Genomic DNA, 18,864 nt, shown 5'->3' with positions numbered 1-18,864 from the left:
GCAATTGCTTCAGACATAAATTTGAATCTTATCTTCTAGGTATATGCATAATAAAACAAATATTTAAAGATAATAATTTAAAAAGTCTCTTTCCATGATGGTGCATGCCAGTAATCCCATTATTTGGGATGTAGAAGCCGAGAATCTGGAGCGCAAGGCTGGCCTCAGCTACATAAGGAGACAGAAACCAGCCTGAGATACAAGAGAGCCTGTCTCAAAAGGACAATCTCCAACTTTGAAGTATGTAATATTAAATTGGTATGAATAAAAATAGGAAGCTTGACTATTAATGATCACCAAGTTTAACGTATCTCTCTATATAGACAAGAAACAAAATTCCTCCCACAGATCCTGATGAGGTATGTGTAACTTTCAGCTTTGGTGCAGCATTCCACTGGTAAGTCCTATAATGGCAGTATTCTTCATCTCTCTTGGAATCTGGCCTTTTTGTAAAATCTATCCAAGCCTAAGGCTGTAGTCCTGAATTTCTCTGTCTCCCTGAAGAGGAACACCCAGTTAACTCCATCACACACCTTTTCCTGACTCTCATTCTCTCCTAGCAGGAAAGGGAATCAGCCTTGGCTTATGCCTCTGTGTATGTTTGGACTGAAGGGCCTCTGATTCATTTGCCCAGTGGGACTTCCCTATCTCTTGGTGATGAAAGAAAACCTAAAATGCATTGCCAGAGCTGCCTCAGCTCTCCAGCCTGGGGAACTAATGGACAGGGATAAAGCAATCATGAAGGGTAACTAGTGATATTAATCTTTTGCTTTTCAAAACTTCTCGACAGATCTCTCATATCTTGATAAGCTTCTCTGTGAAAATGGCAAACAAAACTGCAGACTTGATCTTATTTAGCAACTTGGGAGCACTGGGATTCTGCCTAAGCTACCCTTGTTCAATAGACCTAGGGGTTAGTTACAACCCTAAAGATGCTACTGAGGTTGCATCCAAAGGACAGGAAAAGAAGCACTGCGTTTGCTACTCATTCGCAGCCTCAAGGCAGTAAACTCCAGGAAGTCTAGACAATACTACCTCCTCAAAATCCTGGATCCCCTAAGACACCTCTCTCACTACACAAAATGAAAGATGTAAACTCACCAAAATAATTGAATAGATGTATCAAAAAGAACCCAATTACCCAATCCTGTCAGCAACCACTTACTTAAAGCAGCTGACTACTTCTAACAAGCAGTTTACCTTTTTGTCCTGTTTTTTCCCCCCCTTGGGTACCAGGAAATGCAAACCCACCCACCACTAACACCTCATCTCTCATCTTTACTTTACTTTTAGACCCCAAAGTTCTTGCACATCTATCTGTATACATGATTCGTAAGATGCTAAATGTAAAACATGCTCTGAAACTGAGTGTCACATTAATACCAGAACACAGAGCTACAGACAGGAATATAAGAACAAACTCAGCAAGAAGATTATTTATGAGTGCCAAATACATACAGCTATCTACTATATTCTGCAAGAACAATTAATTATATACAATCATCAAACAATTAGCAACTTTTTTCAAATGTTTGATTTTTCTGAGAGCTGTTTCTATAGTTCTCCCCAGTTAAAATTTGAGGAAAACCTAAAATAAAATCCCCACTCTGAAGATTACAATTTGAACCATTCTTGGCTTTGATGCACAGTGTTTGGTCACTTTTCCTGAGCCACAGCATGTACTGGAACAAACTTACCTTATCCTGTTGGTCATCAAAGTGACTAAAATATCTGAGAGTGCAATTTGGACTGGCTCCTTCAGGAGGACTCCACGTCCATATTATCGTGCAGAGATTTTCGACAGAGACGCTCAAATTCGTCACAGGTGGCTGAACTTCTGTTCAAATCAAACAGAAGACAAACATTTGTCAGTGCTAGCCAGAATTTTTAATGGTTTAATTTTTAATTTTTAATCCATTCTACCACATCCTAGAGGCCAAGACCAACACGCTGTGTTAATGATACCCAACATTTGCTGAGACAGACACAGTGTTACACTTTCCACATACTAATGACGAAAATCTCCATAGACTCCTTGTGAAAGAGGGACTACTGATGGCTTCACTTTAAAAACTGTGATGACTATTTGGGTGTGGTGGTTCACATCTGTCATACCAGAACTCTGGAGCCAGAGGCAATAGGATTGTCCTGAGTTTAAGGCCAGTCGGAGCTACATAGTAAATTCAAGGCCAACATGAGCTGTCTAAAAAAATAAAAAATAAAATAAAAATAAAAAGGATGGGGGGGTGTTGTGGAGGGCAAACTGGGAAGGGAGATATCATTTGAAATGTAAACAAATGAAATGATTACTAAAGAGAAAGAGAAAGAAAGAAAAGAAACAGAACAAAGAAACAAATAGGGGCAAAGGAAGGGGAAGGAAGGAAAGTAAAGAGGGAGAACAGGTTGCCAAGGTAACTCACTGGGTAAAGTCACCTGCCCACAAGCCTGGGAACATCAGCTCAATCCCCAGGGTCTACAAGGTAGGACAGAATAGAGCCTTGAAAGGTGTTTTCTGACTCCCCCACACATGCAGTGGCATGCGTGTGCAAGCAAACACATACACTACACTTTTAAAATTATAACAGCAAAAGTAATGGAGGCACAAGGAAGGCAGTCGTTTTACCTCACACCACATGACCAGTGACAAAGCTGGGATTGCAATAATGTGGCTTATGGTCACCTTTTATTTTTCAGATAGTTTCTCATGGAGCTCAGACTGGCTCCAACTCACTATCTAAGCTGGCCTTGTACTCCTTACCTTCTACCTCCACCTCTCAATTGGTACAGTTACAGGTATGCACCACTATGGCACATTTCTTTTTTTTTTCTTTCCTTTTCCTTGTGCTTCTGTGAATAGAACTTAGAACCTTGAGCATAGGAGGTGTCTCTGTCATTAAACTACATCTCCATCTCTAAGGTCATAGGCTTAGTTAAATATAACTAAATATAATTAATATAATGGGGGACTTTTGGAATAGCATTGGAAATGTAATTGAGGAAAATATGTAATAAAAAATATTAATTTAAAAAAAACAACATATTTTCTCTAGTATCCATGAGGTCTACCTCAGAACCTTATTTGGAAAACGAAATTTGCAAATGTGTCTGTGTAGCATTTGCATCTAGTTCACGTACAACCTTCCACATACTTTTTTATTGTTTCATTTTTATTAATCATTTTATTCATTTACATTTCAAATAATGTTCCCCTTGCTGGCTACCCATCCACAAACCCCTCATCCCATCCCTCCTCACTCCTTCCCCTTTACCTCTATGAGGGTGCTCCTCCACTCACTCATCCACTCTCACCTCACCCCTCTAGCATCCCCCTACACGGGGGCATCAAGCCTCCCTCCCCTCCCATTGATGTCCTATCCTCTGCTACATATGTAGCTGGAGCCATGGGTTCCTCCATGTGTACTCTGGTTGGTGGTTTAGTCCCTGGGAGCTCTGGTTAGTTGATATTGTTCTTCCTATGGGATTGAAAACCCCTTCAGTCCCTTCAGTCCTTCCCCTAGCTCTTCCACTAGTGTCCCCAGGCTCAGCCCAAGGTTGGCTGTAAGTATCTGCATCTGTATTAGTCAGGTACTGGTAGAACCTCTCAGGGAACAGCCATATCAGGCTCCCGTCTTCCAGATACTTCAATGGTACATAGATCAATGTTACACTGTATTGTTTGGAGCAATAATGACTAGACACCCCTCAAACTAAACTATAACATGTTAAGTACAGATATGCTGAATGATTTTTTAGATCTTTCTTTCTTTTCCTTTCTTTTGTTTTAAATCTACAGGCAACTGACCAGCAAACATAGAGCCCATGATTGAGGAGCCTATGGATTCTAATTTATTTATTAATTGTTTTGGTGATAGACTCTCACTATGTAGCCTTGGCTGACCTAGAACTTGTTATGACTATGTGGATCAGGCTGGTTTTGAACTCACAGGGACTCACTTGCCTTTGCTCCCCAGGGCTGGAACTATAGACTCTTAAAATATTAGCTTTCCCAAGATTCTTCCTCCAGGATACTGGAGTTCCTCACATTCAACACAGTTTGCTCGGCTGTTTTGTGATTTTGCAAACCAGGTTTTCAACTGTGCTCTCTTCAGTTGTCCTCAGACTAACATGTCCTAATCCTTTGGGGTTTTTTGTTTTGTTTTGTGTTTTTTGTTTTCTTTCTAATATAGCGTTTCCAAAGAAGTACTGAGAAGGAGATTTAGCACCCCTCATTCCCCTGGGATCTGACACTAAGCAGCTGGAGCTGGAGAAGAAAAGTAGAGAAACCAAAACAGTATCTCATTCAAACTTTCCTGAGAACTTCTAAAGCCAGGATTATCAAAGTCCCGAGGCAGAAGCTGGGTGGGAGTGTAGAGGAGTTCTCTGCCTTTCTTTACAATGCTTCTGCAAACATTGCAAAATGGAGTTTATTAAAGCCATTTAAAAAACCTACCCATACATGGTAGGCCTACCTGCAATCCCAGCACTTGGGAGATGGAGGCAGGAGGATCTTGAACATCAGCCTACACTGCAAATGGAGACCCTCCATGCAAAAAAACAAAACCAAGGTCAACAACAACAACAAACTAAAGCAAAACAACCCTTTAGGAGCTAAGAGTATAGTTCAGTGGTGGAATACTTGCCTATAATTTGCCAAGCTCTGAGTTCTAATCCAGCACTGAAAATAATAATAGCTGATGTTATTAATATGATGAATTAAGAACTATACTTAATAGTGTTTTATGATAACATTACAAAAACTCCATCAGCCCCAAACATCAGTCCCATGAGCACTATGTAGTTGAGCTTTTCCTAACAGTCAATTTAATACATCACTACCATTTTGGGCAGCAGCCCTTGAATCTTGATATTGCCTTACTCGCCTGATACAACTACTGATAAGCTTTCCCCCAAGGCCCAATTTGGGGAGGGTACAGTCCTGAGCATGTCAAGGTCTTTAGAAACAGGAAACTCCTACCCCAATGTCTTAAACTGAGCTAGTAGCTTGCTATGGGGGGCCCTTAGATATAATTTCATCATTCTGAATACTGAGGCAGAAGGATCACTGTTGAGTTTGAGGTCAGTCTAAGCTGAATGGTAAGCTCTGTCAATTAGGATTTTAGAGACCACAATATTCTTGAAGACTTCCTCACAGTTTCTAGAAACTATATTTTATTCTGCAGTTTCCAGAAGCAAGTTTTAGCAAAAATCCCAGCTATCTGGTGTGGTGGTTTGAATAGATTTGGCCCCCATAGACTCATGTGTTTGACTGCTTGGCTCATGGGGAATGGCCCTATTAGGAGGTGTTTGAGTAGGTGTAGCCTTGTTGAAGGTGGTCTGTGAGGTTTCCTTCTATGCTCAGGCTCTGCCCAGTGCATAAGGAAGTCGTCTCCTGGCTACCTTCAAGATGTAGAACTCTCAGCCCCTCCAGCACCATGTCTGCCTGGAGCAGCACATGATGACTGTGGACTAAACCTCTGAAACTGTAAGCCAGCCCCAATGAAATGCTTGCCTTTACAAGCATTGTCTTGGTCATAGTGTCTCTTCACAGAAAACAAACAAAACAAACAAACAAACAAACAAACAAAAACTAACCTAGACACTTGGTTTAGCAGTTTCTGATTATCTATCCAGTTAGCTCTCCCACAAATATTAAAGACTTGATAATAAAAGCAATTTAACTATTATTTATTGTTACTTTAATATTTGAGGTAATTTGAAACAATTAAATCCTACCCTGTTTTACTGGGTTTTCTGTTGTTGTTTTTTGTTGTTGTTGTTTGAGATAATGTCTTACTCCCACTCAGACTGTCTTGAACTTACTATATATACCTAAAACTCACACCAAACCATCTACCTCAGCCTCTGATGTATTTGAAATCTATCAAAAGTCTGCCCTGGTTCTAATTTTCCAAATGAGATTCAATTTTCCCATCTGCTTGAAAATACTATTTAGCCACATCTAAGTGGTTTGCATTGGCATGGGGGGGGGGGGCTATTGAGGATTTTCTTTTCTTTATCCCTGAGTAGATGCTTCATAAATGTTAAGATTTTTCTACTACCTACATTTTAAAAACTGTACATGGATGTAGGACGTACATATTACAGTATAGGAAACATCAATATTACAGTATAGGAAACATCAGTAATATGCCTTTCTACCTAGTTAGGTAGATGAGCTATAATCTCAGCACTTAGAAGGCAAGGGAATTGTATCCATTTTGAGGCCGTTCTGGACTACATTGTGAATTCCAGGCCAGTCCAGGCTAAGAGCTTAGATCCTGTCTAAAGTGCACATGCACACACACACACACACACACCTACACACCATCATCATCACCACCACTGCCGCCATAGTGCTGACTACATGCTGAGTGGCAGATTCTAAGTAATATGAAGACATGTCCTAATTAGGTATGGTGTCTCATGCATGTAATCTCAGCACTTGAGAAGATGAGATACAAGAATTTTCAAAGTTAAGGGCAAGCCTGCATTACAGAACTAATCTTTCTCAGAAAGAAAGAAGGGAGGGAACGAGGGAAAGAAGTAAGAAAGAAGAAAAGAAAACAAATCTCTTTACATTTAGAGACCCAAAAGGTGGTTGAAATTTTGCAATTTCCAGATAAAGGAATGGACTAAGAATAGTGCAGTTATTTTTGGTAAAGAGTTGACCAGTTTTAACTTTTCATACAACAGTAGTTATAGAAAGTTGACCCTAGGCAAGCAAATGTACATGTGCTTCTGGAACAGCTGACGTGAAGCTTGTCAATGTAGGCAAAGAGAACCTGGCCCTCAAAATATCAGAGATCTGTATTCTGATCACTGGTTATTCTTCTGATAAGCGAGACAAAGACAAAGGCCATGGTCAAGTTGTTGCGTTGACTCTATCATTGCAAGTCTTCTGGCACAAGAGACTTTCAAGAAATTCACATTACTGGCACCCCCTTTTTCTTCCTCATTTCTCCCATTTTTTTCTTTTTGGAAGCTAGACATTAAAGAGTCATTTAAAATTAGCTGCATACATAAGGAAGATTAAGCACAAAGTTTCCAAAAGACCTAAGACAGCCTCAAGTCCGAGACTGTCTCAATAATGAAAATAAACAGACACAGATGATCAAGCAAAAATCCCCAAGTGAATACAAGGAAAGAATGTCCTCAGGACATAAGAGAACAGCTGTACATACAAAGTCCCAGTGCTTAGGACAGCATGCACATGCCCCATGCAAGCTCAAGCTGAACCAAATCCAAGCCTAGAGATTGGAGGTGGACATGAAATCCCACCCACCCCTAGCTGGGGAGGCAGTGGCGACTGATAGTTTCTGGCAAAGAGAGAAAAGTTAGTTGTCTTTAAGAGTGCTGCCCCTGGTGTGTGTTGCTCACACTCTAGTGGAAGGCCACACATCAATGAATGTACGGGCAACAGAAATTGGACTTGATGGGTTAAAAAAAAAAAAAAAGACACAAAGTTAGATCACTAGGGAAGATGACTAGGTACTTGGATCTTGAAGGAGTTGGGAGAGGGATAAATATCATCAAAATTCATTGTACAAAATTCTCAAGGAATTAATAAAAAGGTGGGAGCCAGCCAATAATCTACTTTCCAAATTTTCTTTCATGCAAATACTATATTTTCAATAAAAGCCAATCACGATTCATAAAAGGGACTAGTAACGTATAGGTATCCTTCCTCTCTTGGCAGTATATACTAGGCAAGTGTTCTATTACTGAGCAACATTCCTGAGCAGCATTTCAGCAAGTACGACCCTGTCACAGGAAGAACAATCAGGATAAACTGTCCCTGCCAAAGGTAAGTGCGATAGATAAAGATTTTTTAAAATATCTTAAAGATGCTTAAAGAACTAAAGAGAAGTAAAGAAAACAGAAATAGTAACAACTTAAAAAGAAACTAGAATTAAATTCTGGAGATGCTAACTAAAATAACTGAGGCAGGCATAGTGGCTCTCACCTGTAACCCAGGCAAGCAGAAGGCAGAGGCAGAGGCAGAAGAATCACCAGGAATCTGAGGTCAGCCTGGGTTACAGAGTGGGCAGTCAGAGCTACATGAGTGAGAGCTCATGTGCAAACCTCCCAAAAGTAATAATAAAATAAAATAAAAAACCAAGATGAGGTATTTAAAAATAGATTGGATCAAACAAAATAATCAGCAAACTTGAATATAACATAATGAAAATTACAGAGTAAATAACAGAAAAATAAGGCCAAAGAAATATGGATTTTAGTTTTGAACTTGTAGATGTGTGTGTGTGTGTGTTTGATTTAGAGGATCTACAGAGGACAGGAATCCAGAAAGGACCTATGATACGGGAGAGGAGAAGAACTCTTAAGGCAGGAGAGGATTGTAGAACATATGTGTTATGAAAGTAAGTTGGGCAGTGGAATAACTCTAGTTAAAGACTTAAGCAGGGATGGGAGAGAAGTGAAAAGAAATATGTATGAGGAGAGCTGGCATGATGGCTCATGGTTAAGGTACTTGCTGTTAAACTTAGCAACCTAAACTCAAGCCCCAGGTCCCACATGGTGGACAGAGAATACTGACTCTTAAAGTTGTCTTTTGACCTCCCACACATGTTGGGTAGACTGCCTTTCCCCCAAAGTAATAAATATAATTAAAACATTTTAAAGGGAATCTGAACAGATGTACCCTGGATAATAGTTGTGTGGGTCTATGTGTGTGTGTGTGCACACACACAGACACACACACACTAGAAGACCTGGGTTATTAATTGAAAATCTCCATGCCAATTATGGTCTACCTCCCTATAAGTTATTGTCCAAGGAAGCCAAAGAGCCCTCAACCACCAAATAACACAGGATATGACCATTGCTTTTCATTATCAACTGTAGATAGATGGTAAGACACACCATACTTTGGTTGCAGCACACAGAGAAATTAACATGGAACTGATTTGGATACTTCCTTTGTGATGGTAGCCAGATTTCGAAGAGCTGAAAGGTGTTATGTAGGCTGCTGGGGGAGAAAATTCACCCAGCTGACTTAGACAACACTGTACTGGGGCATGGTACAGTATCAACCTGTCAGGAAAGATGGTCCCATGGGTGTAACAATAGCATGCCCACTATTTGGGTAACCAACTCTTCTCTGACAGGATTTGAGGACTACTCCATGGAAAGGAATTCATACCTAGTATGTCTAGTCAAAGGCCCATGGCTGGGAAGTCATATATCCTCAGAGGAACCTACTCCTATTGTCTAACTGTGGTAGAACTGCCTCCTAAATATTTATGCTTATACCTCTAGTTTAGTCCTCATCTCCTTCATTTATAGATGCTTCTTTTTGCAGCAGTTCCCAATCAATGCAGAAGACTCATAGCTAATCAAAGGGCTGAGAATAAATGACTATTAAATGTTCAGCCCTAAATGAGACACCTGTATCAACCCTCACACGTCTCAGGGAATAAGGAGCAAGGAGGATGGAAAGAATTAGATGGAGGATGGGGAGGAGAGCTGTGAAATACTTCTAGACATAGCACAGGCATTGAACTCATGAACTCACTGTAGCTATGGGGACTCTCTACTACTATTTCTACCGGTATAGATCAGAGGAAGCCCTGAGTGTGTTATGTCCTGAGTTGGATGTGTGTTACTGGCATAGGCAGTGCCAAGTCAGGATCCTAGCCTCAGACCCAGAGAGAAATGGCCAAGCCTTCCCTTCTGGTCCATGTGTAAATGTTAATAGTTTGTATGGAAAATGTCCACCATACCTTTTTCCTGCTAGATATTTGTAGCCTAATGACTGTGCCCCCCACAGAGACATCTGAGATTGGCTAAACCTGTTTCCTTGGTCCAGCTGCATACCATAAACCCTGCCTACTTGTTTATCTTTATATAACCACCCCACCTCCTTTCTCCTTGTTTAATCTGTATGTACTAACTCTGCCTCCTTCTTCAGCTGTGTACAATAACTCCACCTTCCTATTCAGTTCTATATAATAAACACAGTGAGCTTTCTGAGATGCTGTGGCCTCTCCATTAGAGAGGCCAAATCACCGATTCCTAGCTTTCTGCCCATGTGTCTGTCTGTCTGTCTGTCTGTCTGTCTTTTCTTCATTCCCTCACAGTCCAGGCAGGTATGCCCCTAGAGCTGCACACTGAAGTTACCTATAAAATATCAAGCCAGTAAATATTTCCAACATGAGAAGTGGAGTGGCTTATGGGGCTCCATCCCTTAGCAAGTAGTGGGTGCTAATGGAGGAAGAACCATTTTTCTTTAGACTATGGGTAGGTTGCCCATGTTTCTGAAGGTTTTTTTTTTGACTAAAGAGGAATAAACAGACCCCCAGGAACCTGTAGGACACTATCACTGCCCCTATATCTGTATTGGGGGAGGGGTTAAAGAAGGGAAGAAAGAGAATTTTAAGAAATACTGAAGGACAAGGGAAATGGTTCGGATGGTAAGGCACACCTGATTACAATCCTGGCAAGGCAGAAATGATTATAATCCTGGCACTGAGGAAGTGGAGACGGGCAGATCCCTGGGGCTCACTGCTCAGCCAGCCTAGCCTTCTTCGTACTTTGCAAGCTACAGACAAATAAGAAATCCACAAGAAGAAATGGACAGTGCCTGAGGACTGACTCCCTAAGGCTGAATAAAGAAGGGGATGGGGAAAGGAAAGAAAAGGGGGAAGGGAAAAGAGGAGGGAAAGAGGCTAGCAGGTGCTGTCATCCCAGCACCTGGGAAGTAGAAGCAGGTAGATCTGGAGTTCAAGTTTATCCTCAGTTATGTTACCTAACAAGTTTCAAACCAGCCTGAGCTACATGAGACCATATCTTAAAATCCAACTGAAAACTCCGAAATTTTATGAAAAATGGGATTACAAACATCCAAACACAACCTAACTTTATTATAACTTCAGGGATTATAAAGAGAAGAGGGCAGATCTTAATTAGCAAAATAAACTTACAAAGAAGATGAGAACAGAGATAAATGAACTAAGAAATGAGAAGTGAAGCTAATACAGAGGGTTCTGTAACAAACAGAGGGTTCTTTAAGAGCAGCGTCGTTTGTAAATCTTTATGTCGGTAAAGAAAAGACTACAGTGACTAAAACCCAAAATGAAAATGTATATATTAAATGGGTATGTTTACTACTGGCTCTAAAACATGAAAAGTGATTATTAGAAGTATGAACAACTCAATATTAACAAATTTGATGTTTTATATGAAGAGCACAAATCCCAAAACACAAAATTTACTGAAACGAAATTACAAAGAAATATATAATCTGAAATCAGTGATAAAATTTATCTCCTGACCCCCACCTCCAAAATCTAAACCTGATAGCTTTAGGAGCAAATTTCATCAAATATCTAAAAAAGTAAATACTATATATTTCTAAACATTTTCAAAGGCCTTAAGAAGAAAGAATACTTCCTAATTTGTTCTTTGAGGCCTGCGTTATCTGATCCTAAATACAAATAGACTAGTAGAAGGAAAGAAAACTACAAACCATTATAATCTCATCTATAAATCCTCAATAAAATGCCGGCACAGTGATTTCAGTAACATACCAAAAGGATTGTACACTATAACCAAGTGGGATTTATTCCTGGAAGGATGACTCAACATAGGAAAACTGATCAATTTAATATACCACATAACCACCATGAAAGGAGAAAACAACATGCCATTATCCCAACTGATGCAGAAAAAAACAAAACAAACAAACAAAAACCTGACAAAACTCAGCAACTGGAGCTGGGGGTAGAGCAGGGAAGAGGCACTGGTCTCAATACTCAGCAGGCGTCACCCAAAAAAATGCCTTTTCATAATAAAAACATTCAAGTTCGGGCTTGGTGGCCCATGCCTACAGTCTTGTCTACTCAGGAGACTGAGGCAGGAAGACTGACTCTTAAAGGTGAGGCTGGGTTACAAGGTAAATTTCAGGCTAGCCCTAGGCAACTTAGCAAGATGCTGCCTCAATTTAAAAAAGAAAAAGAAAAAAATTAAATGGGTTGGGACTATGGTGGCAGAAGGCTTGCCTTGAATATGTGAGGTCCTGCATACAATCCCCAGCTTTGAAAGAAGATATTGCTGAGAGAGCATGATTCTTATAAAAAGGAAAGGGGAAAATGCTTTCAATAATCTAACATCCTGAACACCACGGCTGAAGCATGTTCAGAGAATCTGCATGCAGTTAGGTACAATCTAACACAAAGCCTGTTTTCAGAATGCCTAGTGTTTCTGAGGCCCTGGGTTCAACCCCAAACATAGCAAAGGGCACATGCTCTCTAAAACAGAAAATGCAATCTCCAAATACACGTGGTTTTGTAATATACAAATACAAAATAACCATTTTAAGACACAGACACAAATAGGCGGTGACTATACTTGACTAGTTTCTGGGGGTTTTAGGTGACTTATCTCACTCACTACAGTATAGTGATTAAGAACATCAACTGTGGAACCTAGTTCATATCCAAGCTCTTCAGCTACTCTGTGACAAGTTACTTAACCTCCCTGTTCCCCAACGTTCTCATCCACAACGTAAGGATGAGCACCATAGCTTCTCACAATGAGTGATTATAAATATTAAACAAGTCAAGGTAGGTAACGTCTCACACCTGCAATCCCAGCACTCCAGAGGCTGGGGGAGGAAGACTGCCAAGAGTTCAGAGCCAAGCTGAGCTAAGTAACAAATGCCAGGTCAATGGGGGGTATGCCGTGAGACCTTGTCTCAAAAAAAAAAAATTTTTTTTTTTTTGGTAAAGCGTTGTAACAGTTCCTACACAGAACAAGTTTTATAGAACTAACTAGCTGCTTTCTTCGGAGACAAAATGGGCAGTTGTATGTGTTTTCTGGGTTCTGAGACATCACATGTACTGCTTCTGTACTCCTTTGGCATCAACTTTCAACCATTTACTGGGGGATGATCACTGACTTTGGACAGAGGACTGTAGAAGAGGACAAGACCCAAGTAGGTCTTCTAGCTCAACCCTCAGTGTGTCTGTATATCACCTATCCCCACATTCTATGTGAATCAGGAGTTAACACCATTAGTCATGGTTTTACTATAAGGTTTAGCTGATTACTTTTGCTTTCTCTTGTTCAATCTCAGGAGTTGGCAGAGGCACGTAGATTTCGGGAAAAGTGAAGGAAACCATAAGAGTCATATGTGAGTCATCTGTCTTTTTTTCTTCACATGCAGTCATCAACTACCACCCTCTCTTTTTTTTTTCTTTTGCTACGTCTTTCATAATCATCCACAATAACACTAATGTGCTCTCCTCAACCCAACAATCTGGGAAGAGAACATTAAGTCGCAATCCTACATAGGAGGTTTATACATACTGTGCATCTTTCTAATAAAGACCTGCGTCTGCCAGCCGTATTCCACTTCACTAAGCTTCACACGCCATTGGTTCCCTCTACCCAGGAATGTTTCCTTGTTTCTTTTCTTCAGACTGTGCCCTGATCAGGCTCAAATAAACTCAAATAAACTCAAATAAGCTCAAATAAACTCTTTTGCACAGACTGAATTTACTATCCCTTCTGGCCAAGCTAGACTCTTGACTAGCCACTTCCTCATCGTTTCTCCTGCTTTACCCCCACCACACACACACACACACACACACACACACACACATGCGTGCACACAGAAAATCATTTTTTTCCAAATTCTATCCTTCCCAATGGTCTATCTCGTTTGTTTTGTTCTGTGAAATTTCCAGCCTTCAGTTTCCTCTCTTCTGAATGCCTATTGTTTGGAGTACATGATCCAGATATTAGTATATGACTAATCTGCATATACTTTCATGGATCCTACCTAGTTCCTATACTAGTACAGTGGGAGGTATCTACCTAGCTCTTCTGCATGCCAAGATTAAACCATGCCCTAACATGGGCTATTGAGCTAAATAGACTAAACTACTAACTAAACTGTAGCCCCCTTATCATACCCTCTTTTTCTCTGTAGTACTTTATTGGACTGTGTATTTGGACAAACTAAATTTTACTTAACACAAAAAAAGCACACACCTTCTGCCCACAGTATATATTAGCTTCATGACACAAAGACTTGTGAAAATACAACTTTAAATTCAAAAGACATAAAACACTTAGAAAACTGCTGGAGAGACAGTAGACATGGACATTCTAGCTGTTATTAATGCCACAGTTTAGCTAGTGAGCCAACTTAGTAACCTAATACTTTTTAAATACTCAGCAGGATCAAAACTAGAGAAACACTTAAAATGTTCAGACGGAGCTCTCAACACCCAAACACAGAAACTACAATTAAAACCTTTGCTTAAAACCCATAGAGCACAATCTCTTCATTTCACCCACGAAAAGATTATCACATAGGGAGGGGATAATGACTAACTCTGAGTCTCACATCCAATGTCAGAGCCATAAAACCTTAAATCTCTGAGTAATTAAAGATAGCAAATGGTTTTTACACCATAGCACAAATGCAATATGTCTAATAGGGAAAATAATTTTTGTAGTCTAAGGTAGCGACAAACCATAGCGGGAAAAATAAATTGGGTTTGACAATCTTATTTGGAGGGTTCGTTGTTGTTTCAGGTGTGTGTGTGGGAAGGACCCTGCAGGAGGGAGTGTGTTGGAATGACACTGTGAAAATCAGGACATTAATAAGATCAGTGACCTTAGGTAAGTCTGTGGACTGCAGTTTTCCTATACCTATGAAAACCTGGAATCGTCAACTGAACTGGACACACTTCATAGGCAAAGATTATTCTGTATACTCTATAAAGTCCTAAGTCAACCTTCATAGCCTGGCTCAGAGCAAAACAAACAAGGCAAACACTTGAATAATTATCAGTGTGACTCAGCCCTAGAGCACTTAGCTAGCTTGCATGAAGCCCTTAGGTACCCTCTCCAGGAACCCAGGAAAAAAAGGGCAATTATTAACTGCTGAACTTAAGCATCCCTCAGATGTCACTCAACACTAATTTTTCAGTAAAGTCTTTCCACTCCACTCCGTGCCATTTACAGCTGTAACTCCCTACTCTCATCTTGTTTCTCTCCATAGCACTTTAGTGGTATGTGACATATCTTACCTTAACACAGAAACACACACCCTTTGCCAAGAGTACATGTAACTAGCTTCGTGACTCCAGGACTTGGTCCATTTTTCTCACTATTACATCCTCAGCCCCTAGAAACACCGCCTGTCATAGATACTACATATATTTTGTTGACAGAGCATGGGGATTTCCTAATTAACATTTCAGCTTTCGTTTCAAAACACAGCACACTTGGTAAACATTCGTTAGCAACTCTGTGTGTGTGTGTGTGTGTGTGTGTGTGTGTGTGTTGGAGAGAGAGAGAGAGAGAGAGAGAGAGAGAGAATAAAACCTATTTTAAAAGGCCCCGATTGCCACGCTTGCCAAGCCTAGTCCATGAGGAAATCATTCACCTTCGATTTTCACAGCAACTGCCAAGTTCATTAGTTAAAAATTGTTCACAAACATTAAGGCAATGGTGCAACTTCCTAAACAATGTACAACTTTTCTGTAAATTTAAGATTATCTTCCACGAAATACTGTTTATTAAAGTTGGAAGAGGTCTGTCCGGATGCTGGACAGGCGTTCTCAGCAGATTTCTTAATGCCAGAGGAAGCCTTGACCTCTTGTGTCCTTTTGCTACTAGGACTAAGATCCATCTTTAGACTCCCTTTAACTTCCACTGCTAAAAGCCACACTTCCAAACTGAGCATCTAAGAGGCTCAGGGCAAGGAGCCCTCAGGAAGTTCCAGCTCACCAGGACTTAGTCGCCATCCCAAGGTTCCTCATCCCTTCAAAGGCAAAGCCACTTTGTAAGAGTCATTTGAGCAAAAATCTGTTCCCTTCAGTCCCCTTCCTCTAGACGCCAGCCTTCTTGGCTCTTCCCTAGTGCTCAAGGGAAGTGAGATGGCCAGTCGCCGGGTCTGGCTCCCCCTCTCCCTGCCACAGAGCCTGGGAAATCCCCCCCGCACCCAGGTCCCTCAAATCCAACAGGATCACGGAGACTCAGCATGAAAGGCAAAGGCTGGCGACTTAGCACGGGACATCGAAGGGCCGACCACCTCAGTGCGCGCACCCTGACCAAGGCGATCGAACTCCTGGCGCCCCGCCGGCCCAAGTCCCTGCCAAGCCTCGTCCTTCTCACACACCACCACCACCCCCAACCCCCTGGTGGCTGTCACCAGCCGGGGACCACACTCACCTGTGGCCGCGGCAACTTGGCCCACGGTGGCGGTCCACAGTAGCAGCACCAACAGCTCGCCCAGCAGCGCTGGCCGCGCCATGCAGCCCCTCGCCTCGGAGCGTGGCCCGGCTGGAGCCGCGGCAGTCTCCGCCTCCTCTGTTCTTGCTCCCACTTCCCGGCCGCCGCGCGCTGGAGGCCAGAGCCGGCGCAGACGGGAAGGGCCGCCCCGCCCACGGCCGCAGGTAACCCGAGCGCGCGGGGGCGTCTGGGCGCAGGCAGTGGAAGGGATTGGGCGGGGCCGGCGGCTCTGAGACTCCCACCGAGTGACACCTGGCCTCCCTCCGCGCCACCACCTGTCACAGCTACCTGGGAGTCCTTTGGAAGACCCAAGGCGACTTCCCCTGGAGCTTTGTGGCAGGGCTCCAAAGACTGGCCTCTTCTCACTCCCACTTTGATCAGGATGTGTGGTTGTCCCGAGTGCCAAAGGCTGCACCCTGCTACACACTAGGGCAGGGTCATGTAGGAAAAGAACCTTGGCCTGGGAATCTGGAAACCTGGCATCTAGCCTTAGGTCTCTGAGCCCTTTGTTTCCGAAGTTCTGACTCCTAGAATAGTAATACCAACCTTCTTTATTTCTCTGGATGGACTTGGAAGTGTAGATTGGGGACTTTAGTGGCACCCTGCTTTGTGGAAGGGACAACGGTATATTTGAAAGCTGGTAATAATTGAATTGGGTTTTTAAAGTGACATTCCCGAAACAAGGGATAGTGTCACTATCCTGTGTACCTGTGTTGTTAAAACACACACTCAGCTTAATATAGTTTTAGGTTTCGAGGTACATACTATGGACAGGTATGGTGTTTCATGCCTGAGCACTGTGGCCTAGATTAAACAAGTGCTTAACAATTCTGGGACTGAAGTAGGATTGTCACCAATTACAGGAGAGGTGGGGGGGGGAGGGCGGGAGGGGGGAGAGGGCAGAGATTGAGAGGTTGTAAAGCTTAGTGAGTAAAGATGGAGGAAGAAGAAAACTGAGCCCTGCAAGTTGCCCTCTGACCTCCACGTGGGCACCATGGCATGTGTGTGCACATGCATGCACACCTACATAAGCATAATGAAAAACTGTGAAGACTATGTAAGGAGAAGGTATCGAAGATGTTGAAAGGCTGCACCTTGGAGCCATGAAGCTGGGTGCTGATGAGCATTTCTGAGATTAGGAAAGGAGAGGAACTGAGCAGCTTTGGGGGTTTTGTACTGCTGCTGTGGAAATCGCCCCAATCTGGGTGACTTAAAAAGCTCCATTCTAATACATTTCTGGATATCAGAAGTCTCATTAGGCGAAACCCAAGTGTAGGGAGAGCTACTTTTTGTCATGGAGATTCTAGAACATAAGCCCTTGCTTGAACTTTTCCAGCTGTGAGACACTGCCCACATTCCTTGGTTTGTTGCTGTACCACTAAATCCTCTGTTTCCATGGTCAAAATACATCTCTTTCTCTGACTCTGGCTAACCTATCTCCATTTTCTTTTTATAAAAATCACAATAATAATACACTAGCAAGATTTTGCTGAAAGGACCCTGATATAGCTGTCTCTTGTGAGACTATGCCAGGGCCTAGCAAACACAGAAGTGGATGCTCACAGTCAGCTATTGGATGGGTCACACGGCTCCCAATGAAGGAGCTAGAGAAAATACCCAAGGAGCTAAAGGGATCTGCAACCCCATAGGTGGAACAACATTATGAACTAACCAGTACCCCGGAGCTCTTGTCTCTAGCTGCATATGTATCAAAAGATGGCCTAGTGGGCCATCAGTGGAAAGAGAGGCCCATTGGTCGTGCAAACTTTATATGCCCCAGTACAGGGGAACACCAGGGCCAAAAAGTGGGAGTGGGTGGGTAGGGGAGTGGGGGGGGGGTATGGGGGACTTTTGGGATAGCATTGAAAATGTAATTGAGGAAAATACCTAATAAAAATATTTAAAAATAATCCACACATTTTAAAAGGCTTGATTTGGGGACCAAGGAGATGGTTCCATTGATAAAATGCTTGCCACACAAACACAAGGACCTGAATTTAGATCCCCAGCAGCAACATAAAAAGCCAGGCACAGAAGAGTGAACCTGGGGAAGTAGAGACAGGAATAGCCCTTGTAGCTTCAGGTTCAGGGAGACATTCTCTCTCAGAGAGAGAGAGAGAGAGAGAGAGAGAGAGAGAGAGAGAGAGAGAGAGATTGGGAAAGACACCTGATAATTGAACTCTGACCTCCACATGCACACAGGCAAGCACACACAAATCTATTGTTTAAGCCTTATTTATTCATATCTTCAAAGTCATTTTTTTTTACTATGTAAGGCAATATACTCTCAAGTGTTAGGCATTAGAACATGGATGGGGTTAAAAACACCACTATTTTTGTCACTCTTTTCCTGATAAAGAGCCATGTCTGGGTGGATGGTGACACCCACTGAAATGCATTTTGGTCACATTAAGTCAATAGAGATACCTGAAAGTAGCTATAAAAACGTTATCCATAAAATGGCTCATTATATATTTGATTATATATCTAGTCTCAACCTCACCCAGAGGCCATCAGAATGTTTGGTCTACCTAAACAAAGACTCCACTCTGGAATGAAGGCTCTTGAGTTCAGTAAATATTTGTGAAGTCCACGAGC

General features: G+C 41.9%; 1 protein-coding gene across 1 annotated transcript in view; it reads right to left on the bottom strand.

Moving 5' to 3' along the window:
* Positions 1-16,374, bottom strand: part of Il13ra1 (interleukin 13 receptor, alpha 1) — a 59,155-nt gene extending 42,781 nt beyond the window's left edge. Inside the window, exons 1-2 of the mRNA NM_133990.5 lie at positions 16,207-16,374; positions 1,698-1,837 (exon numbers count right to left, since the gene is read on the bottom strand). Of these exons, the coding sequence (NP_598751.3) occupies positions 1,698-1,837; positions 16,207-16,288 (222 nt within the window). The 5' untranslated portion in view covers positions 16,289-16,374. The remainder of the gene's footprint in view (positions 1-1,697; positions 1,838-16,206) is intronic.
* Positions 16,375-18,864: the final 2,490 nt, after the last annotated feature.

Source organism: Mus musculus, chromosome X, assembly GCF_000001635.26.
Source record: "Mus musculus strain C57BL/6J chromosome X, GRCm38.p6 C57BL/6J".
Taxonomy (NCBI): Eukaryota; Metazoa; Chordata; class Mammalia; order Rodentia; family Muridae; genus Mus; species Mus musculus.
Note: the sequence above shows the minus strand (reverse complement) of the source record. Positions and strands in the feature narration are given on the sequence as shown.